Raw genomic sequence first — 24,145 nt, forward strand, 5'->3', positions numbered from 1 at the left:
GGACACGAGGGCTGTAGCTTCCTCGTGGGCATTCAAGAATGAAGCTTCTGTGGAACAGATTTGCAAGGCTGCAACTTGGTCCTCTCTTCACACTTTTTCAAGGTTCTTCAAATTTGATACTTTTATTTCGGCTGAGGCTGTTTTTTTGGGAGAAAGGTTATTCAAATAGTGGTGCCTTTCGTTTAGGTTACCTGTCTTGTCCCTCCCGTATCATCTGTGTACTCTAGCTTGGGTATTGAATCCCATTAGTAATTAAGATGATCCGTGGACTCATCGTGTCTTAAAAAAGAAAAGAAAATTTATGCTTACCTGATAAATTAATTTATTTTTTGACACGATGAGTCCACGGCCCGCCCTGTTCTTTTAGACAGGTTCTGGCTTTTTGTAAACTTCAGACACCTCTGCACCTTGGCTTTTCCTTTCTCTTCCTAACTTCAGTCGAATGACTGGAGTGGGAGGGAAGGGAGGAGCTATTTAACAGCTCTGCTGTGGTGCTCTTTGCCTCCTCTTGCTGACCAGGAGGTGAATATACCATTAGTAATTAAGATGATCCGTGGACTCATTGTGTCAAAAAAGAAATAAATTTATCAGGTAAGCATACATTTTTCTTTTTTGCAAGTTATAGAACAAAAAGTAGCACTTTGCTATTTCCAAACCATTTTTTTTTCTTCTCAAAATTAGCAATATATATATAGCAGGAATCCCTGAATAGCCCTTCACATGTATATATTTTTTTAGTAGACAACCCAAAGTATTGATCTAGGCCCATTTTGTTTTTTTTCATGCCACCATTTCACCGCCAAATGCGATCAAATAAAACAAATAGTTAACTTTTTCACAATTTTAGGTTTCTCACTAAAATTATTTACAAACAGCTTGTGCAATTATGGCACGAATGGTTGTAAATGCGTCTCTGGGATCCCCTTTGTTCAGAAATAGCAGATATATATTGCTTTGGCATTACTTTATGGTAATTAGAAGGCCGCTAAATTCCGCTGTGCACCACACTTGTATTATGCCCAGAAGTGAAGGGGTTAATTAGGTCGCTTGTAGGGTTAATGTTAGCTTTAGTGTAGAGATCAGCCTTCCACCTGACACATATCTCCCCCTGATCCCTCCCTGACCCCCTCAAACATAAAAAAAAATAAAAAGGCTTTTTTTAATATCTATATTTTTTTTTAAAAAATTATATACTGTCTGCCAGTACCCAGTTTACTAAAAAATTAGCTTTTTTATTAAAAAAAAAATAAAATTCTGTATTGTAGCTGCCCCCCTCCCCCTTCCAGATCCCTTTCCCAATACTTATATAGCCCCTCTCCCTCCTTCCCTTTCACTAAATATGAACCATAGTGTAGCGGTCCCTCCCCCGCCGCGCGTGCTCCCGGACGTCCACCAGTGATGGGCCGCCCACCAGCCTCCCTCCTATCCCTCCCACGCCAGCAACGATGGGCCGTCCACCCGCCTCCCTCCTATCCCTCCCACACCACTAACGATGGGCTGCCCACCTGCCTCCCTCCTATCCCTCCCACGCCACCAACGGTCGGCACCATCTCTCTGCATCGGTTGCTTACCAGAGGGTATTGCAGGATGCCTCAATATTGAGGCATCACTGCAATACCTTGAAACTGGCTGGAAGCGATCATGATCGCTTCCAGCGCTTGAAACCCCTGAGGACGTTAACGACCGTTATTTGTAGGACGTGCCTGGCACGTCATTGGTCATTAAGTCCACTTGTTTGCTGCTGGTTCTTTTTCTTTTAAAAATTCCTCCTGTCAGTTTAAGTGTTTGGTCTTCTTGGGCTTATGCCGTCTATATAGTTTGCATCTCTGTTAATTTTTTCCTTGACATTTGTGGTATTGATTCTACTCAAACAGCACATTGCCTGGCTTATTTACCCTACACCCAGGTCCTAAGGCTAAGCTGTATGTTGGTATTCTCTGGTTGATAGACCCTCTTTACATAGGATTGTACCTGTACTGATGCCTCTTTCTCCTCTGAGTTTGCACATATTAGAAGGAGGGCTGGCAGACTGTTCTCTTACCTCTTGCTGTTTCTGCCACTCCCTGCTCTGGGCCTTACTAACCCCTCCACCTATTCCAGAGGCAGAGTACCCCTCTCTCTTCTTGCCTGCAGAGTGCCATGCTGACGTCCGTGCCTCAATCTCTCGGCCTGTCCTTTTGTACCTCTCCTGCTGAGCTGCACAAAACCTCTAATTCTCTCTACTCATCGCCTCTTTCTGTTCACTCTCCTCACCCTCTTTGCATCTCTTCTCACCTCTCTTGTAATCCCATCAGTAAAGTCATCCATGTCTTCTGATTAGTTCAAATTAACAGTACAAGAAACTCAAAGTTAAGCTTTCATGGAACATTCAATTTACTTTTGTTATTAAAACTTTCTTCTGTTATTAAAATTTACTTCATTCAGCTTTTTGCTGAAAAGCATATCAAGATACTGGGAGCTAGCTGGTCATTGGTGGCCGTGCACATTTGCATCTTGTCATTGACTCAACAGACGAGTTGGATAGGTTCTAGTACTGGAGCAGACTTTAACTATGTTAAACACATTTGCTAGGGTTAAATACATAGTTATATGCAAGCAATTGTGCAATAATAATAAAACATTAGTGCAGTTTTTTGCACTTTTAAGTTTTATGTCCAATTTGTAATGTAAGGATTTTCTGATCGGCTACCGTAGTTATTCACAGCTTTGTGTGCAACACAATGTAGCCTGAAATGAGTCAGGGATGGCAGAGAAAAGCAGCAATGAGTTTGTTTTTAGACATAAAGTCTATATAGGAATAGTAAATCCATATTTATTTGTTAAACAAATTGCACAATATAAATGTTATTGACAATTCTTTAAGGGGAACGTGACCCTCAAAGACAAATAAAACTGGTGTTTCAGTTTCCTCCCCATCTCTTTATTTCCCTTACCCCATATTTGGTATTTTCTCTCACTGTTTTATCCTACCTATCAGTGCTATACCCAGAGAATGCATGATATAAAGTGCAAGACAACTATTTACAGAACGATGCAGAAAGAGGAAGGATACTGCTGCAGTGAATATGTATAGTCTTTTTACTTTTGTATATCTGACCTTAAAAAGAAATGAAACACTCCATTGCTTTTGTGTAAACATTGTGCTTATCCCACATTCCCCAGAGAGGCCAAAAAGCAAGTTATGTAACCTGCAAATGCTGAAAATCAACTACATGGTTTAGGCGATTTGCAGCATTTTGAAAACCTAGGTTATAGATTTTGTTTTTGTGCGACAAAGCATACTTTTTAAACAAAAGCAAGAGTTTTTAATGTGCCTTTAATCCTTAATTTTGGCTCTGATCTATTTCTGTGTTTACCATTTTGCAGGCAGCTACTTTGCCAGAGATTCAACCTATTCCCACAACTACAGTTGTCGCACAGACTCTCATTCCAGGGTCATGTTTGTTGCACGTGTGCTGGTCGGAGATTTTATAAATGGGAAGTCCTCATACCTGCGCCCCCCTCCCAAAGAATCATCAACTTCTACTTATTATGACAGCTGTGTGGACAGCAAAAGCAATCCTTCAATATTTGTTATTTTTGAGAAGCACCAGATCTATCCAGAATACCTGATCAGATACACCGGGTAGATCCTGTGTCTGTCTATCACTCTGATTCTTTCATTATGGATTGGACTTTTATGGGACATATTTTAGAATATCTCTCTCAGGATCAAACATAAACTTTTCTACTCTGTGTAGTTAATCTCATGTTCCTTATAGCACATTTTGCTATTTATTTTATGAATAACATACATTATAACACAATATTCTCTTACTGATCAAGTTGTTAATACTAATGTTATGCAAATATCTGCTTTATCCTCACTGTTTTTACAGTTTAGTAGTTGCACTTAAATAACAATACAATGCAAAAAAAAAAAACGTCTACAAGTTGCTGTGATAGAGATCATTTTCTTATAACTAGAATAAATATGGAAATGTACGATTCTATTGTAAATTTAAAACATTCATAATAAATTCTGTACTGGAGTAATTAAGCTGGGAGAGAAGGGATCAGTAATATAACGACTGGTTATTTGGTTCTGGCTTGTCCTGTAATACCCTAAGTATCATGTTATGATGCTATTGACGTGCGGAAATGTGGCTACGCACTATAAGAGACTGAAAAATGTGTCTTACGGCTTTATAGTTGTGTAACTGGCACCAGGCTAGGGGGACACTATTCAAGGCTGTGTGACAAATAAATAATGCTTTAGTTTAATACTTAATCTCCGTGCACATTATTATTAGCACATAGAGTACTTTCACATCCAGCACTGGATAAATGTACTACTGTTAAGAGTGCTTTTGTAAACTTATATGTCATTGTATCTCTTTATTTTTGTACATTAGTGCTAGTTTATATTATCATATTTTTACCCTGTGTATTAAAACAAATCTGTTTTTTTTTTTTTTGTTTGAATAATTTTTATTGAGGTCAAATATGCAAAATAACAGGCGGACTGAGATACAGAAATCGTATACAAAGAAAAGAAAAACATATCAGTCATATTGTCACATTATACAATTAGATCCGCTACTGCACAGTATTGTAGGCAAAATGATAAACAAAAAAAGAGACCTCACATTTTCTATTTTGTTACATAAGAAGAAAAGGAAAAAGAGAAGACTTGTAATTACTCGCATTACAAATATATTTATATATTCACACAAAAGAACAAGCTTTCTTGAACTGAAAGATATTAATGATAGGATATTAATGATAGGATATTAATGATAGGATATTAATGATAGGATATCCCACAGGCATTGTAAATAGAAATAAGTTAAAAAAAACTGATGATGTTATCGGTTGGTAACAGAATTGTGCTGCGTCTGTGACTTTAAACTAGATAAGAAGCTCTATATCTGTATACATATAACCTGGGACAGTAACAGAGCCCCAGTACAACATAACTAGCTTCAAGTGATGTAAAGACTGTATAGCCAATAGTCAATCAGACATAGATATCATTACATGAGTTTATGAAAAGGTTAAAGGCCTTATTCTTAATCTGATATGTCCAGAATCTAGCTCCACCCAGGGCCCTTGGGTTGGCGCCAGTTCCCAACATCCTTTAGACGAGTACCCATATAATATCTATTGTTGAAATACATATACCCTTTGCTAGAGTTATACTATAAGAGCACACTATATAGATTGTTTTAAACGGCCAATTTCGCAAACAAAAGTAGAACCAAAAATGGCTTTGTCTCAATCACTATTACCACCGATCACAACAACGGGAAATAATACTGTGGGAATTAGAACTATTGATGCAAGTGTAATTAATTGTGGTATATTTCAAGGAAACCACGCATTTAGTTCCTGACTGTAAAGTAAGTAGTCAGGGAACTATAAGGTGATGGGGGGGGGGGGGAAAGGATGTGGAGCCACCCGCACTAATATGTGATATCATAATGATAAATATACCAGGAGGTCATACATAGCTCGATACTGACTCTACAGGTGTAGCATAAAAGTTAAATAGCTGGCTTTAAGATATCCATAAGGGAGTTCAGAGCAAATGAAAGGCTATATCTCTAGACTCACACTAGAACATTTATGGCTTGTATATAGATAAAAAATATATTATTTTGACTCCTCAATGGTATAACTGCATTAACAAAGTAAAGAGAAAATAATACTCTCAATGACACGGTCATAGAAAAGGTAGGCAGACATAAAGCGCAAGAAAGGAAGATATGTAGATGGTGTATATGTGGACTTATAGAGCTGGGTGCATTAGCTTATAAACAGAAAAGCTGACATATATAGCAATAAAGGGATACATATCACAGTATGCCAAGTACAGTGTGTAGAAGGCACAATACTCACAGTGGAGGGGAAAGAAAAAGAACATTTAAAACATATATTAATAAAAAGCTTTTTCATAGAATAATAGGAGTCTAGGCAACTCATGAAGGTTTGCATATATTGAAAATAAATAAAATAGCAGGGCTATCCATTTCCCCCATCACACAAAAACATTAATGGGCAAAGATTAAGTATTGACTCCCCTCTGGTGGTAAGAAGCAGTAACGGCATCTTCTATGTAATTATATTCATTTTACTCAGGTGATAGAAAACTATAGGGCATGGAAAGGCCACTCAACTAAATGATTAAGAGAAATGAAATGTTAAACAGCCTCTTAGTGAATAACAGAGGCCTAGATAGGAATTTGTCATAGAGGGGCAACAGAAAATCTTAGGCTAACACAAAGAAAAAACATAATATACCCAATACGTCAACAGCATTATAATTTTCCCAGAGTTTATAGGCCAGCTTGGAACCAAGTTGTAATGTCATTTAAGGGGATCATGATGCGCTATGGGCATAGAGTACACTCAGCTCACCCGATTCCAAGCTTAACCAGAGTCCAATGTTGCGCAATGGAGCAGTATCCATATTGCTGGAAGTTCCTTTGGGCAGTAAGAAAACTCTCAGATTGGGAATCCTTGCGGTGATGAATCCCCCAATCGTACTCCAGTCTCTCAGAAACTAGATATGTCAAACCCTGAGGGCGCCTTCCCAGGGTCCGACTCGCTGCATCTTTCACTTTAGCAGAGACCAGTGTAACAGGTGTTCCAGAGGGTCCCAATGTTGACCTTTCACTTTCAGCAGGGAATCGATCATGTATGCAGTTGCTTCTAGTGCAGACAAACCCGGTCCGTATCAGTTGAACTCCGCTTTGCTCCGGTGCGCGGAGAGCCGGTGCAAACTGCTGCGGTCCTGAATCAGTAGCATGGCTATGGGAGCCCGCATCCGGTCTGTTATAGGCTTCAATAGCTGGTACTGGGCGGATTGACTCGCCTGCCGCACTCTGTAGATCATCGGGTGCGGGCTGTGAGACCCCATGTAGCTGCAGAAGTTGATGGGTTTCCTCGGGGGGTATGCTATGGCTTGCGGATGACAGTGCTAGTGCCAGTGCCCCCTCCAATTTCCGGAAATGGCTACAAAGCAAGTGCTGTAAATTTTCCTCCCAATTAGAAGCCATAATCCTTATAACTTCTGCTTGTATTGGGGCTTTATCGTGTCTCTTGCATCCAGTATGCAAAACCCTTGCTCCTTATGCTATAAACACTCTCTAGATCGGCTTCTGCGCCATATGGCCTCCACGTGAGAGAAAAAAATGGCTGCTCCTAGATGTTCTGTGTATCAGTTGGCCCGCAAAATAACTGCCTTCTCCTTTATGTAGCTGATATTCAATGTCCCAATTGTTCTTAGTCGTCTCTTAAGACCCAGGGATGTTTATAAAGTGGATCTATGCTGGGCTGAACGGTCAAATATATAAAATTATAAGCTGTTTCAGCAGAGCTGAAGTGAAGAGCGACCGTTCAGTTCTCAGGCTAGCTCCGCCCCCAAAACAAATCTGTTTTAAATGGAAATGAAGGTTAATGATAAACTTTCATGATAGATTGTGCAATTTAAAAAATATATATAAATTTAAAAAACTTTCCAAACAATTTCTGTTATCAAAGAAATTCCATTCTTATGTTTTATTAAACTATTAGCTCCTTTCTTTATAAACATAATGGGTGAAGCTCAGGAGAGTGCACATCTTGCGTGCACTATATGCATGACATAGTTTCCAAACTTTCTTGAATGTTCAAGTGCTGCAGATTAGATCCCAGCCAAATTATTGTCCTCATGTACCCTCTTTACCCCAGGTGTAAGCTCAGATAAGACACCTGACCAGATGTCTGTCTTATACCATGTATATACCATATCAAACCAGTACCAAACACTTATCTCCCTACATCACTTATGCCAACTATATGACGCATCAGAACCACAGACAACATACTTGGATGTACTGTCCCCCTTGATGCCAGGTATATGTCACATCAAATCACAAACCAGGTGCATGGCCCCATGCATCTTTATATGCAAAGTATATGCCATTTTATGTCACATCAGATACAAACTCAGATGCATGGCTACCAAGCACCCTAGATACCACATGATAATTAAGACAAGGTATTCAAAATATAAAAATATAGTAACTAGCAAAAAATGTAATGTGTGTTTTTATGGACAGCCATGTTGCTAAAGCTTTTGCAGTTTTATATAGACATCCACCGACATCCACATACCCATATAATTCAGACATTAACAAGTAACTTTGAGAATATGGCTGTTATCAAGAATGACACTTCATCTGGTCAGCTGACGTGTGTTACTCGTGACGTGCGTATATATGCACATGAGTATATTACATGTATAGATATACACATACACAATTGTTCACACTCCATAATTAATATCTGAGATGCCCCCTGGCTTATACAAGTTCCTGGATATTATGCTGAAACTCTACAGGCTAAGAACACAGATATAGTTACTCCAAAATTGTCTGTCATCCATATGAAAGGGCATTATCTAAACATGTTTTTTTTTTTCTTTCATATGAAGTAAAATCATTTCACAGTTAAATTCAAAGTAATATAGCTCTGTCCTTTATTTATTTACTACTAATGCTTATTGGTGGATATGTACTTCCTGCAAATGGCCATTAGTTAATATCTACTTACTACTAATGGTTGTTGGCGGATAGGTACTTCCTGCTAATGATCATTTGTTAATATTTACTTACTACTAATGCTTATTGGTGGATAGGTACTACCTGCTAATGGTCATTAGTTAATATTGACTTACTACTAATGCTTATTGGCGGATAGGTACTTCCTGCTAATTATCATTTGTTAATATTTACTTACTACTAATGCTTATTGGCGGATAGGTACTTCCTGCTAATGGTCACTAGTTAATATTTACTTACTACTAATGCTTATTGGTTGATAGGTACTTCCTGTTAATGATGCTTATTGGCGGATAGGTACTTCCTGCTAATGGTCACTAGTTAATATTTACTTACTACTAATGCTTATTGGCGGATAGGTACTACCTGCTAATGGTCATTAGTTAATATTTACTTACTACTAATGCTTATTGGCGGATAGGTACTTCCTGCTAATGATCATTAGTTAAAGGGACATGAAACCCAAAAATTTTCTTTCATGATTCAGATAGAGTATACAATTTTCTTCATAAATGGAAAGAGTCCACACCTGCATTCATTACTTTTGAGAAATTCAGAACCTGGCCACCAGGAGGAGGCAAAGACACCCCAGCCAAAGGCTTAAATACTCCTCCCACTTCCCTCATCCCCCAGTCATTCTTTGCCTTTCGTCCCAGGAGGTTGGCAGAGAAGTGTCACAAGTTTTCAATAGTCTCTTATGGAGGGTAGTACTTTTCAGCATGGGACTGGAGTTTTAAGTAGTCCTGTCAGCCTCTCATTGAGAGCATGGGTGAAAGTTAGAGCCCGGAGATGCAGGGAGAGTCTTTCTGCGAAATCATCCCAACTCATATTAACAGCTCCACAAGCAATCAGCATTGACAAGTTTCGCAGCCTGCTTTTTTCTCTCAAGTCCATGGCAGAAGCGACGCTACTATCTGTCACACTTGAAGGGTCATGTTCCTGTTCCACGGCGTAGATTCCGGTAAGATTGTTTCATTTTACTTTCATCATGGATGTATTGTAATTTCAACTGTTTATCCGAGAGGGGCTACAACCTTTTCGGGGATAACTTTAACATAGGGTCTCAGTGAGGCTTCTTTTTGTATCTAGGAATTAGGGTTAATATCTCCTGAGGGGGATTATTGAACAGGGAGGTTTATAATCCTGTTTATGTGATTCTGTCTGCTACTGTGTAGTGTTGCTTCGGCTCATGGCTATTTTGGAACATAACGGCCTATGTCTAGTGACGCGGCCTTTTTGCATGGACTGCGCGGTTTACCTTGTGACTCCATTTCCGTTTTCCTGACCGCGTGACGACGGAGAAATCATGGTCTGCTGGTGTCTCTGGAGGCGGCAGTGTCCCAGTTATGGAGGAATCTTGGAGACGGATGTCTTTGATTCAGACTCTAATTTTTGCAAAGAATATGAATTGGCCCAGGTGATATATGCCCATCAGTTATGTTCCAAATGCCGTTTTAGAGTTCTCTGTTACTCGGGATTGGGGAATCGGGTGCCCAACTCTTCTACGCATGCAGGTAACCCAAACGCTACTTATCCTTTCTAGGGAGTGTGGCCTGTACCCACCAGAGATTATGACACGGTTCTGCATGGCCATATCTTTGGCGCTAGTGCATCTGCACCTCCCGGGAGTGTGCTTACGATATTGTCCGTGTTTCGTTAACCGGGGCTCCTCAGGCGTGGGATCGACTGGTCCAGTTCCAGGGGAGCGATGGCCCCTGAGGCCTCAGGGGGTCAACCTTCGGGGGCCGGTGTTTCCTTTTGTCCCGGCAGAGATATGTTGCGCCTTTCGTTATAGACTGGTGCGCCTTTGTGTCCTACTACATCACGTTTTTGGCGTTGCTGAAGGATACCACTCTTAATGGGTCTGGGGATTCTCAGTCTTACTCTTCGACTGGCTTGCATACTGTTACAGTACCAACAGTGTACCAAGGGTTAATACCAGATGAACAACGTCCTGCATACAGAATCAGCACTTCACAACCTTGATCAGTTTCCCTGCAAACATGAGACCAAGCTCCACATTTCAGGTTTAAAACAGGATAACAACTTTATTTGAAGGCAGCATACAGATTTATACAGGTTTTTGACCCCCCCCCCCCCCAGATGGGGGTTGAAAGAATGTTGTACATTAGATAAAAGGGAGAAGCGCCCTTGACATGATACAATAGGATTATATTACTTAAACACTTCAACCACAAGACACTCTTGACTCTTCTTATCACTTAGGCGTTTTTCTCTCTGGAGGTGATCAAACAATAGAATGCTAAGCATTAATTAGATTGTAGCTGGAGCCAGCCACTTGTGGTTAGAAAATAAAGTTAACACTTTCAGTCCTGACCGAAGGGTCTGTCACATAGCTCCCCCCCTTGTGGAACACTCCGGCAGACCCGGCTTGACCCTTTGGCGGGTCAACTTGGGGATGACCGGACTGGGTGGTGGTAGGCATATCAGTTTGCCGGGACAATCCATCGGCATTCCCGTTTAGCTTACCGGGCCGGTAGCTGATGGTGAAGTTATAGGGCTGGAGGGCTAAACTCCACCTCAGCAATCTACCATTGTCTCCTGAGACCCGGTTGAGCCAGACTAAGGGATTGTGGTCCGTTATGAGGGAAAATTCCTGTCCATATAGATAAGGGTTCAACTTTTTCAGTGCCCAGACCAGGGCTAAACATTCTTTCTCCACTGCCGCATAGCTTACTTCCCGAGGTAATAACTTTCTGCTTAGGTATGCGACAGGATGCTCTCCTCCATCCTCCCCGACTTGACTCAGTACAGCCCCCAGTCCATACATGGAAGCATCTGTATGAATGAGAAAACGTTTGTTAGGAACTGGGGCAGCCAAGACAGGGGCATTCACAAGGGCCTGCTTCAGTGCCTGAAACGCGGCTTCACAAGCTGGAGACCACAGGACCTGTTTGGGGAGGTTCTTTTTAGTCAGGTCAGTCAGGGGCTTGGCGATAGTACTGTAGTCGGGGACAAAACGTCGGTAATACCCGGCCGTCCCCAGGAAGGCTAGTACTTGGGTCTTAGTGATAGGTGTGGGCCAGTTAGCCACAGCCTCTACCTTGGCTGGCTCCGGTCTCTGGTCTCTGGCTCCCACACCCCACTCGGTGCCCCAAGTACTGTACTTCAGCCATACCTAGATGGCACTTGTCCGGTTTCAAGGTCAGGCCAGCGGCCCGAATCTTGTCCAGTACCAGCCCTACATGGGTAAGGTGTTCTTCCCAGGACCCACTGTAAACCGCAATGTCGTCCAGGTATGCACAAGCAAATTCCTGGAAGCCATCAAGGAGTCTATCCACCATACGCTGGAAGGTAGCCGGAGCATTCTTCATCCCAAAGGGCATGACCTTAAACTGGTACAGGCCGAATGGGGTGACGAATGCCGACTTGGGGATAGCATCCTCGGCCAGGGGAATCTGCCAATAGCCTTTACACAGGTCTATGGTTGTCAGATAGCGCCCCCTAGCAATACGGTCTAGTAATTCGTCTACCCGGGGCATCGGGTAGGCGTCAGTGGTGGTCCTCTCGTTGAGCCGCCTGTAGTCCACACAGAACCGGGTGGTTCCATCCTTCTTAGGTACCAGGACTACAGGGGAAGCCCAAGGACTATCGGAGGGCTCGATCACTCCCAGCCGGGCCATCTCCTGTATCTCCTTCCGCATTCCTTCTCAGACTGCTTCGGGTATACGGTAGGGAGGCTGTCGCAGGGGATTCTGTCTGGGAGTCTCTACTTTATGTACAGCTAGGGTAGTGTAGCCAGGCTCTTGGGAGAACGTCGCCTGCTTCTCCCACAGGAGCTGTCTTGCCTGTACCCTCTCGGTAGGGTTCAACCGGTCCCCTAGCTGCACAAGACTCTGGGTCGTCTGCAGCAGGGGCACATACTGCGGCTACGTCCTCTGGCCTCTCATGATACTCCTTCAGCATGTTCACATGAAAGGATCGCTGGATCCTCTCATCTGCACAGCTGGCTATAACATAGGTAGTATCACACACCCGGGATAACACTTTATACGGGCCCTGCCAAGATGCTTGCATCTTGTTGGCCTTCACAGGCTTGAGCACCAAAACCTTCTGTCCAACCTGGAAGACCCGCTGCCGGGCACCTTGATCGTACCACCCCTTCTGTCTTTCCTGGGCCACCTGGAGATTCCCTCTTACCATCAGAGACAGTTTCTCCATGCGGTCCCGGAGTTCCAGAACATATGGCACGATGGGGGTTCCCTCCTGCTCTATCTCTCCCTCCCAGTGTCCTCTAATGAGGTCCAGAGGGCCACGGACTCTTCTCCCATAGAGTAACTCAAAGGGAGAGAACCCAGTGGATTCCTGGGGCACCTCCCTGTACGCAAATAGCAGATGAGGCAGGAATCGTTCCCAGTCTCTGCAAGTGTCCGTGAAGGTCCTCAGCATCTGCTTGAGGGTGCCATTAAAGCGCTCGCAGAGACCGTTAGTCTGGGGGTGATAAGGCGAACTGAGCAACGGTTTAATGCCGCACACCTTCCACAGCTGCTGGGTGAGCACCGCGGTAAACTGGGTCCCCTGATCAGAGAGAATCTCCTTAGGGAACCCGACCCTAGTAAAAACCTTAACTAGGGCATCAGCGACTGTCTCTGCCTCTATATTCGACAGTGCTACTGCCTCTGGGTAACGAGTGGCATAGTCCACCACAGTGAGAATATACTTCTTACCTGATGGACTAGCCCTGGCAAGGGGACCCACAATGTCAACGGCTATGCGGGAAAAGGGTTCCCCAATGACAGGCATAGACATAAGCCTAGCTTTGGGGTGGTCCCCCCGCTTACCCACCCGTTGACAGGTGTCACAAGTACTACAATATACCCGCACATCTCGGTTAAAATTGGGCCAGAAGAAATTCTGGGTGATCCTATGAGCGGTGCGGCGGGACCCTAGATGTCCAGCTAACGGTACATCGTGCCCAATCCGCAGAATCTCTTGCCGGTATTTCGCAGGCACTACCAGCTGCCGATTTTGCGGAAGGGCAGTACTTTTCTGGGCAGGTTTGGGGATTCTATATAGCCTATCCCCCACCCACTCATAATGTTCCCCATCTACTCCCTCTTCTCCAGTGTCTGCCCTAGCCCTGTACTTCTGAAGGGTCGGATCCTCCCGGGTTTCCCTCCCGTACGTCTCTGGGGTATCCCAACTCAAGGGGGTCTGGTCTAGGGTATAAGTCGGGGAAGAGAGTCTTACCTGGGTCTCAGCAGCAGGTGGGTCGGTCTCGGTGGCACGGGCCTGGGCACGGGTAGTCACCGGGTTAACATCAACGGGACCCATGGGAGCGTAGGCCGAAACAAGGGGGGCCAAGTCATTTCCAAGGAGAACATCAGCTGGTAAATCCTTCATGACCCCCACATTCACATGTCTAGCGCCCACTCCCCAATCCAAATGTACCCGGGCAACAGGTAGGCGGAACACAGTGCCCCCTGCCACCCTCACAGCCACAGTGTCTCCAGTGTGCTGGTTCTCGGACACCAAGTTCTTTTGGAGCAAGGTCATGGTAGCACCAGTATCCCGTAGACCACTGACCTCCTTCCCATTTACTTTAACCAGTTGCCGGTGCTGTTGCCGGTTATCCCGATGGACAGCTTGTACGGGGTCTGCTTCATGTAGGATGCCCCAACACTCTTGATCCTCTACGCAGTGGGCAGCAGGCTGAGGGTTACGTGGGATTCCGCCGGCGGGTCTCCTCCAGGACTGTGCTTGGTTGGCCGTGTTGAGGGGACACTCCGACCTTTTGTGTCCGATTTGCTTACATCCAAAGCACCGGATAGGCTGGGAGTAATCCCGTGAGGTGAACCGGGCTGTCTGAGGGTAGTTCGTGACTGGAGGCTGTGTGGCATAGCGGTGCACCGGGGGTTGGTAAATGGCAGCTGCTGGGGTGGCCGGGGGTCTGTACTCCACTTTAGCAGGGGGCTTAGTGGTAGCAGTGTCCAGTTTGCGGGCATCCGTATACTCATCTGCCAAGCGAGCAGCTTCATGCAGGGTGGAGGGTTTACGGTCCCGAACCCACTCCCTAACTCCTGCTGATAACTTGTCAAAGCAATGTTCCAACAGGAATAGCTGCAGCACCTCTTCCCCAGACACGGCTTGGCACCCCGCCATCCAGTGCGATGCTGTGCGGTGCACCTTACATGCCCACTCAACGTAGGAATCGCCAGCCAATTTATCAGTGTCTCTGAACCGTCTCCGGTATGCCTCCGGTGTAACCGCATACCTGGAGAGCAGAGCCTCTTTCACAGTATTATAATCCCCAACTTCCTCATCTGGAATGGCCCGAAAAGCCTCACTGGCCCGGCCGGATAATTTTCCGGATAATATCGTGACCCAGTCCTCTGCGGGTACCTGGTGTAGTGCACATTGTCTCTCAAAATCCGCAAGGTACCCATCAATCTCTCCTTCTGTTTCCAGAAAGTTTTTAAAAGCGGTAAAATGCACTTTTCTCTTTTCCACTGGGGTTGCGGTGACTTGGACTGCTGCAGCGCCGCTTTGGCGAAGTAGGTTGGCCTCCACAGCTGCTATGACCCGGTCGATAATTTCCGCAGATGGGTTGGGGCCATAGTGTGCCAGTCTTATTTTGACCGCCCGGTCAAAGCTTGCTTCTTCGGGGGTTCTGTCTGACATGCTGGGCTCATTGGTTCCTTCGTGCCCTGATACTCCGTCCATCTCGGTCAGTCTTGCAATAATCTCCCTCTTCCTGAGGTTACTGGTTTGTTGGCCCCGTTGCTCTAGCAGGTCTTTAAGGGTAGCTCTTTTTAGCCTTTCATACGGTGTTCCCATTCGGTCTGGATCCGTAGTTGCTCCTTTGGGCGATAAGGATTCTCCCGTCGCTTGCCACCAATGTTACAGTACCAACAGTGTACCAAGGGTTAATACCAGATGAACAATGTCCTGCATACAGAATCAGCACTTCACAACCTTGATCAGTTTCCCTGCAAACATGAGACCAAGCTCCACATTTCAGGTTTAAAACAGGATAACAACTTTATTTGAAGGCAGCATACAGATTTATACAGGTTTTTGACCCCCCCCCCCAGATGGGGGTTGAAAGAATGTTGTACATTAGATAAAAGGGAGAAGCGCCCTTGACATGATACAATAGGATTATATTACTTAAACACTTCAACCACAAGACACTCTTGACTCTTCTTATCACTTAGGCGTTTTTCTCTCTGGAGGTGATCAAACAATAGAATGCTAAGCATTAATTAGATTGTAGCTGGAGCCAGCCACTTGTGGTTAGAAAATAAAGTTAACACTTTCAGTCCTGACCGAAGGGTCTGTCACACATACATTGACATAAGTGGATGAAGTAATCTTCTTATAGTCTTTGTTATTTGTGTATCCTTTTCCAGTTCTGAGCTTGGAAGTCTCGGACCCCTGTTGGGCTGGTCCTGCGGGTCTGTCCGTTCTTCCTGGGCGATAACCTACGGGTTGCCTTATCTTTTATTTTCATCTGGTGAGGATGATTTTTATTTGGTTTAAAGCTCATGTTGTGGTGTGATGTTTCCTTCGGGAACTTTCCTCTCTGGAATTGATACTCGCGATGTTGTGGTTGCACTGTTTACAAAAGTCCGTCTGACTGTTCTTTATCCCTTCATCATCGGGGGAGACTCTGTGTGGCCTTGACGGTGCTGGGGCCCTTGGTTTCAGGCTGGTCCTGACTGGGTACAAATCCTTCTGTCTTTGAGGCCTAGTTCAGACACGTGGCACCTTTTTTTTGTCCAGTTGGTCCAGTGAGGGTGCCTAGTGATCACAATATGATTTGTGTGATTGTCTTGTTTTATTTTACATGCTTTAACTAGCATCCTGAGAGGACTTGAGGGTCCGTGGTTGCTTAGGGGCAAGGGGGATTGGTTTAGTCCTCATTCGCCTTTCAATCTAGTGGGCCGGGACTCTGTTGAGATCCGCAGCGACATGCTCAGTCGTTTCTGAATTTTTCGGGAACTAGAGTGTTCCTTCCCTTTGGGGGGTTGGAGGCTTGGAGGATTTAGGTCCTTCATACCGCCGTTCTTACGGTTTCGCCTTTCATGGTCTCTTTGGAAGTGTCCTTTTAGGACTTGTTCCTTTTAGAGGTTCTATTCGTTTGGGTCAAAACTTTCTGGACTTTGTCCGTTTTTTCTGGTGGCCTTGGCTGCTTAATTAGGAAGTGAAGATCGTGAGGCTCTGTCTTCCTTTGGGAGTTAGTCGTCTCCATATCAGGGGCGATAGGAGGTGTTGTCTCTTTTTCCAAGCTTTTTGCTTAGGGGATGTTTCTCTGCCTGGTTCAGGATGCTTTGCATTCTTCTCCCTTGGGTGTGGTCCTCTGGAACATTAATCTGAAAGGATTATGGAGTCTAGCCTTTCTTTCTACTCTCTTTCGGGTGACTCTGTTCTCGTTTTCATTTCCCTTAGTGCTGCCCTTGTGGCCTTTGGGCTCTAGAGAAATTGCGTGACTTTGTTGCGGCCTAGTACCTTGCTGGGGGGGTGTTGACCTCCATCTAAGGGTGTTCTCTTCTCTTTGGGCTGTGAATTACAAGTGAGTCCTGTACCCGTTCTCCGGGTTTCCCGGTTCTCATTCCCTGTGAGGTCTGATTGCTTCAGACGGAGTATCTTGTGTTCCCTGAGGGTGTCGTTCATTCTAGGACGATTCTGGGTCCCGGGTCTGGAGTTCTTGTCTTGGATACTTCTTGGATGTCTGGAGACTTATGATCCGGTGGACTGGTTCGGGACGACCCAGTTTTTTCAGGGACCCTATGTTGCGACATAGGGGCTAGCTCATTGGGCTTGCAAGCAGGTAGGCCAGAGTTCTCATCCACCTTTGGGTACTAGTTATAAACTTTGAGGCCTGACTTGTCCTTCAGATGGAGTGTGCTCCTCTATGGGTAGTTTTTTCTCTGTTGGATCAGTGGTGTCTGGATGATTTTTCATTCAGTCCATGTTTTTATCATACTATGGTTTCATGTCTTGTGGACATGTACGCTGTTCTTATCTGTGCCCTTCCCTTTGGAGGGGATAGTTTATCTTCCTTATGAGTTGGGGTTTCCTCTCTCTGGAGGGTCTTTGTCCTGCCCTGTATGTAGGAGGTTGGATCAGGAGGCTTATTTCTGTATGGGGCAGCATCTGCTGCTCTGTGGGCTCTGTTCCACCTGTTGAAATTGATCTCTCTACGTAGAGACTGTCTAAGAGAGTTGTGACAGGTCTCCTACGGATCTATTGCACTTTTCTCTGTTCCAGGTCCTAGGGGGTTCTCCTTGGAAGTGCCTTTTTTTGGGGAAGCGGATTGGGTTGGCACCCGAGCTCTGTTGGGGTGGGTGAGTCCCCCCTTTTTTCTTTCCATTCCCTGGGGGCTTGTTGTTGGGGGCTTTCTGTCCCCCTGTCTATCAAACATGTCTGTTGCTTGGGCTGGTCTGGTGTTGGAGCAGGATCTGGGATCTGTTGCTCTGCTATTTCGTTCTCGGAGCATTCAACGTACAGTAAGCCTTTTTGAGGTTTCTCCTTTCTCCACATTCAAGATTTGTGGGAAGGACTGGCGGCTCTTAGATAGCCTGCAACGTTATCTGCTGGTTAGTGGATACATAGCAATCTGAAGGATCCTATCTTCAGCTGCTTTGCAAGTAGTTAAGTTTCATTTTTAGATGACTGCAGCGTGCAGTGTTTTTGCTTTTGGTGGTGTTCGTCAGACCTATCTGAGCTTGCTGCACTAGGTTTCGTTCTGAATATTTCGGTATTTTGAGATACCTTTTGCAACTTGGGGACCTTCGTCTTCAGTTGCTTTCTAGAGTGCGGTTGCACTGTGTTAGGGGAAGATCCTCTCTCTGTTTCAGACTCCCGGCCTTATCCTGTGGTTTCTGTATTTCTGGGGTCTGGGCGGTGCCTCCCCTTGTTTCTATGAGACTGGTTGGGTCTCTGTTAGCCTGTCCCGGTTTCTCTGGTTTTTGCTCTGTGTTTTTATTTAGGACTCGTTGTGCCCTTTTTAGTTTTTTTTCTCTTGTAAGGTGTATCCAGTCCACGGGTTCATCCATTACTTGTGGGATATTCTCCTTCCCAACAGGAAGTTGCAAGAGGACACCCACAGCAGAGCTGTCTATATAGCTCCTCCCCTAACTGCCACCCCCACAGTGGCGGATCCAGAGCCTGGTCTCGGGAGGGGCACTTCCAGATTTTTTTGTGGCGGCGGACAGAAAATAATGAGTGCTTATAGAACAGACTATTTTAATTTTAATTTGGAAAGACAAATGTGACTGTTTTTAAATAAGGTTAGAGCTGTACGATAGGTTAAATAAAATAGTCTGTTCTATAAGCACTCATTATTTTCTGTCTGCCGCCACAAAAAATATATAGATTCAAATCAAATAATAAAAGCAGGGTCATAATCTTAAATAAAATGTTCCAGACGAATGCCCAAATAAACAGTATTGCATAATTGCTGTTACTTGGCAGTCTGGACACTACAGTATAGAGTGATAACAGAGAATATAGAATATAAGCAAAAAACAGACAGCGCTATATAGCACCATATATAAGTTAGAGGAGGAGACATAGGGAGCAGTTATAGGAGCAGTTAGTGGAGGAGACATAGGGAGCAGTTATAGGAGCAGTTAGTGGAGGAGACATAGGGAGCAGTTATAGGAGCAGTTAGTGGAGGAGACATAGGGAGCAGTTATAGGAGCAGTTAGTGGAGGAGACATAGGGAGCAGTTATAGGAGCAGTTAGTGGAGGAGACATAGGGAGCAGTTATAGGTGAAGTTAGTGGAGGAGACATAGGGAGCAGTTATAGGTGAAGTTAGTGGAGGAGACATAGGGAGCAGTTATAGGTGAAGTTAGTGGAGGAGACATAGGGAGCAGTTATAGGTGAAGTTAGTGGAGGAGACATAGGGAGCAGTTATAGGTGAAGTTAGTGGAGGAGACATAGGGAGCAGTTATAGGTGAAGTTAGTGGAGGAGACATAGGGAGCAGTTATAGGTGAAGTTAGTGGAGGAGACATAGGGAGCAGTTATAGGTGAAGTAAGGGAGGTCACAATAAGCAATTATTGATCATTAACAGTTATAGCTAGCAGAATTTACACATTTATTCTGTTTACATGTAACTGGAATGTAGAAAAACTACTTATGTTTGCACAACTCCCTGTATTTGTGGAGAGATAAAGGTCTGTACAAGTTGGATTTAAAATTAAAGGGAGAAAAAACATTTTGAGTACAATATATTTCTAACCTTTCATATGCCAGACAGGGTTAGCATCTGTGCACCACAGCATCTCTGGAAGCAAGGAGTTAATCACTTAGGGGTTAAGTAAATTAATCTCTCCCCTGTATTTATCAACATTTCACTGAGGTGCTCACATGCTATGCTTTGCAATAGTAAAGCTTCAATTAAGTGCCATAAATGTCCCATATTTGTTCTAATAATTCATCCACCATTTCTATCTCCCATCTCACATGCAGCTCACACGCAATGCAACTAAGACAGCAACAAGTTAATAGGTGACTTTTTTTACCTCCTCAGAACTCCGTGATCTAAAAGGATTTATGAGACCCCAGGGACTAATAGGCATTCCTCTCAAACACGGACACCGTGTGATATGCTCTCTGATTCGTCTGGTGTTCACAAGGAATGCATTTTTGCTACGTGCAGCATTCAGTTCCCTGATGTTATTGTACAGTTTATTTTCCCATCTAAATAAATAACAATAACTTTCTAGGAAGCACATATTTGCAAGTTGGCTTTTGTAGTGCACATTATAAATGGTAAATGCTGAATAATGTAAATTATAAATTTGTTAAGAATAAAGTAAAACTGTATGAATAAAACAGTAGCAGACAAAGGACTTTGGGAATCTTAGCAGACAACGTAACTGCGAGAATAACAGAAAACTTTATCTGGGGCTTTATTTTTCCTTGCATATGAAGAAGGGACAAATATATTGCTGGGGGTGTGGGATAAAAAATGCGAGAGACACAATAAGCTTTATAAAATACAATCCCTTTGTGTATTTAAGATAACTGGCTTACACAGTGCAGATCAGGCGAAAAAGGAGTGGTGCTGATTACCTTCACAGTTCACACCAGTAGTTACACGCTGCCCGCAGGTATCAGACACATCCACAGCCATCAGCCATTACCCGCCCCAAATGTGATGTCACTGCACAGCCAGCTGACGGGGAGGAGAAACTGACTTGTTTTTTTTTTTTAAATAACAAACTTTATTTACAAAAGACTGTCAGTTAACTCGAGTTTTTAACCCACAAAACAGTTGCCGGGACAGTCCGGTACATTTAAATGGTCGGGACTGGCTCTCAAATTCTCAAAACGGGACAGCTCTCTCTCAGTATATTCTCGGGGGGGGCAATTGCCCCGTTGCCCCCCCCCCCCCCCCTGGATCCGCCACTGCACCCCCAGTCATTCTCTTGCAACTCTCGACAAGAAAGGAAGTATCAAGAGTTATGTGGTGACTTAGTGTAGTTTTACCTTCAATCAAGAGTTTGTTATTTTTAAACGGTACCGGCGTTGTACTGTTTTACTCTCAGGCAGAAATTAGAAGAAGAGTTCTGCCTGGAGGTTTGATGATCTTAGCGGTTTGTAACTAAGGTCCACTGCTGTTCTCACACATAACTGAAGAGTATGGGACAACTTCAGTTGGGGGAACGGTCTGCAGATTACCTGCTTTGAGGTATGTTCAGTATTTTTATTTCTAGAGATATGAAATGAGTTCTAGAAAATGCTGACAGAGCCTTTGTGTATTTGAGGTAAGCCTGATGCAGTGATTTAACAGCGACTGGGATCATGCTTACAAAACAGGGTAATACTCATGTTATTACTTAGTGACAAAACGTTTACATGACTTCATAAATAGGACGTTTTTTCTCTGAGGGAGATAACTCTTTATTTGGGGCCTAGTTTCCACATGGCTAATCAGATACTCCTAGGAGTACTTTTTTAAGGCCCCTCTGGCATCCAGTACATGGTGGGAGGGGCCTATTTTAGCGCTGTAAATGCGCAGTTTTAATTCAGACTGAGACATCCAGCTTCCCTAGAGGAGTCCTCTGACACCTGAGGACCATTACAAGGGGTTTATTTCTGCACAAAATCGTATTTGAGGGCAGGTAGGAGCCTCAGCAGAGCTGTGGCAGGGTGCTCAACTGTCTTTTAAAGTTTTTTAAATCCGGTTTGGGGCCTAAGGGGTTAATCATCCATTTGCAAGTGGGTGCAATGCTGCTTTAGTCCCTTACACACACTGTAAAAATTTCAAAGACTTTACTATATTTTTTCACTGTTTTTAGTTTTTTTCTCTTAAAGGCACAGTAACGTTTTTGTTTAATTGCTGTTTTACCTTTATTAAAGTGTTTTCCAAGCTTGCTTGTCTCATTACTAGTCTGTTAAACATGTCTGACATAGAGGAAACTCCTTGTTCAATATGTTTAGAAGCCATGGTGGAACCCCCTCTTAGAATGTGTACCAAATGTACGGAAATTTCTATAAACTATAAAGACCATATAATGGCGCTTAAAGATTTATCTCCAGGGGATTCTCTGACTGAAAAAAGGGAGATTATGCCATCTAGCTCTCCCCATGTGTCAGAACTTATAACTCCCGCTCAAGTGACGCCAATTACATCTAGCGCGTCTAATTCTTTTACCTTACAGGACATGGCGGCAGTTATGAATAATACCCTCACAGAGGTATTGTCCAAACTGCCAGGGTTACAAGGAAAGCGAGACAGCTCTGGGGCTAGAACTAATATAGAGCTTTCTGACGCTTTAATGCCTGTGTCCGATATACCCTCACAATACTCAGAAGCCGAGGCAGGTGAGCTTCTATCTGTGGGTGACATTTCAGACTCAGGGAAGGCGTTACTTCAGTCTGATTCTAAAATGACAGCGTTTAAATTTAAGCTTGAACACCTCTGCTTATTGCTTAGGGAGGTTTTAGCGACTCTGGATGACTGTGACCATTGTGGTTCCAGAGAAATTGTGTAAAATGGGCAAATACTTTGCAGTGCCTGTTTACACTGATGTTTTCCAGTCCCTAAGAGGTTTTCGGAAATTATTACTAAGGAATGGGATAGACCAGGTGTGCCGTTCTCTCCCCCTCCTGCTTTCAAAAAGATGTTTCCCATAGATGCCGCCATGCGGGACTCGTGGCAGACGGTCCCTAAGGTGGAGGGAGCAGTCTCTACCCTAGCTAAGCGTACAACTATTCCCGTCAAGGAAAGTTGTGCTTTCCTAGATCCTATGGATAAAAAATTGGAGGGTCTCCTTAAGAAAATTTTTATACATCAAGGTTTTATTCTCCAGCCTCTTGCATGCATAGCCCCAGTTACTGCTGCAGCTGCTTTTTGGTTCGAGTCTCTTGAGGAGGCTCTGCAGGTAGAGACCCCGTTAGACTATATTCTAGACAGGATTAAAGCTCTTAAATTAGCTAATTCCTTTATTTCTGACGCCGTTTTTCAGTTAACCAAACTAACGGCTAAGAATTCAGGTTTTGCCATTTTGGTGCGTAGGGCGCTATGGCTTAAGTCCTGGTCAGCAGACGTTACTTCAAAGTCTAAACTTCTTAACATCCCCTTCAAGTGACAGACCCTATTCGGGCCTGGTCTGAAGGAGATCATTTCTGATATTACTGGAGGAAAAGGTCACGCCCTTCCTCAGGATAGGTCCAATAAGTTAAGGACCAAACAGAATAATTTTCGTTCTTTTCTAAATTTCAAGAGTGGCGCAGCTTCAACTTCCTCTAATGCAAAACAAGAGGGAAATTTTGCCCAGTCCAAACCAGTCTGGAGACCTAACCAGGCTTGGAACAAGGGGAAGCAGGCCAAGAAACCTGCGGCTGCCTCTAAGACAGCATGAAGGAGTAGCCCCCGATCCGGGACCGGATCTAGTGGGGGGCAGACTTTCTCTCTTCTCCCAGGCTTGGGCAAGAGACATCCAGGATCCCTGGGCGCTATAGATTGTTTCCCAGGGATATCTTCTGGAATTCAAAGGTTCATCTCCAAAGGGGAGATTTCATCTCTGACAAATATCTGTAAACCAGATAAAAAGAGAGGCATTCTTACGTTGCGTTCAAGACCTACTGGTTATGGGAGTGATCCACCCAGTTCCAAGAGAGGAACAGGGGCTGGGTTTCTATTCAAACCTGTTTATAGTTCCCAAAAAAGAGGGAACTTTCAGACCTATCTTGGATCTCAAGATCCTAAACAAATTTCTCAGGGTCCCATCCTTCAAGATGGAGACAATCCGAACCATCCTCCCTATGATCCAGGAGGGTCAATATATGACTACAGTGGACTTAAAGGATGCTTATCTCCACATTCCCATTCACAGAGATCATCATCAGTTCCTCAGGTTCGCCTTCCTAGACAGGCATTACCAGTTTGTGGCTCTTCCCTTCGGGTTAGCCACGGCACCAAGAATCTTTACGAAGGTTCTAGGGTCCCTTCTGGCGGTTCTAAGGCAGCGGGGCATAGCGGTAGCCCCTTACCTAGACGACATTCTGATTCAGGCGTCGACTGTTCAAATCTCCAAGTCCCATACGGACATTGTTCTGGCCTTTCTGAGGTCTCATGG

The 24,145-nt window shown here is 44.2% G+C and overlaps 1 protein-coding gene across 1 annotated transcript in view; it reads left to right on the forward strand.

Annotated features, from left to right (window-relative positions):
* The window catches only part of LOC128664171 (protein mono-ADP-ribosyltransferase PARP12), a 140,313-nt gene extending 135,863 nt beyond the window's left edge, over positions 1-4,450 (forward strand). The window contains exon 12 of the mRNA XM_053718931.1: positions 3,367-4,450. Coding sequence (XP_053574906.1) covers positions 3,367-3,629 — 263 coding nt within the window. The 3' untranslated portion in view covers positions 3,630-4,450. The remainder of the gene's footprint in view (positions 1-3,366) is intronic.
* The last annotated feature ends 19,695 nt before the right edge of the window (positions 4,451-24,145 follow it).

This window comes from Bombina bombina, chromosome 6 (assembly GCF_027579735.1).
Source record: "Bombina bombina isolate aBomBom1 chromosome 6, aBomBom1.pri, whole genome shotgun sequence".
NCBI lineage: Eukaryota > Metazoa > Chordata > Amphibia > Anura > Bombinatoridae > Bombina > Bombina bombina.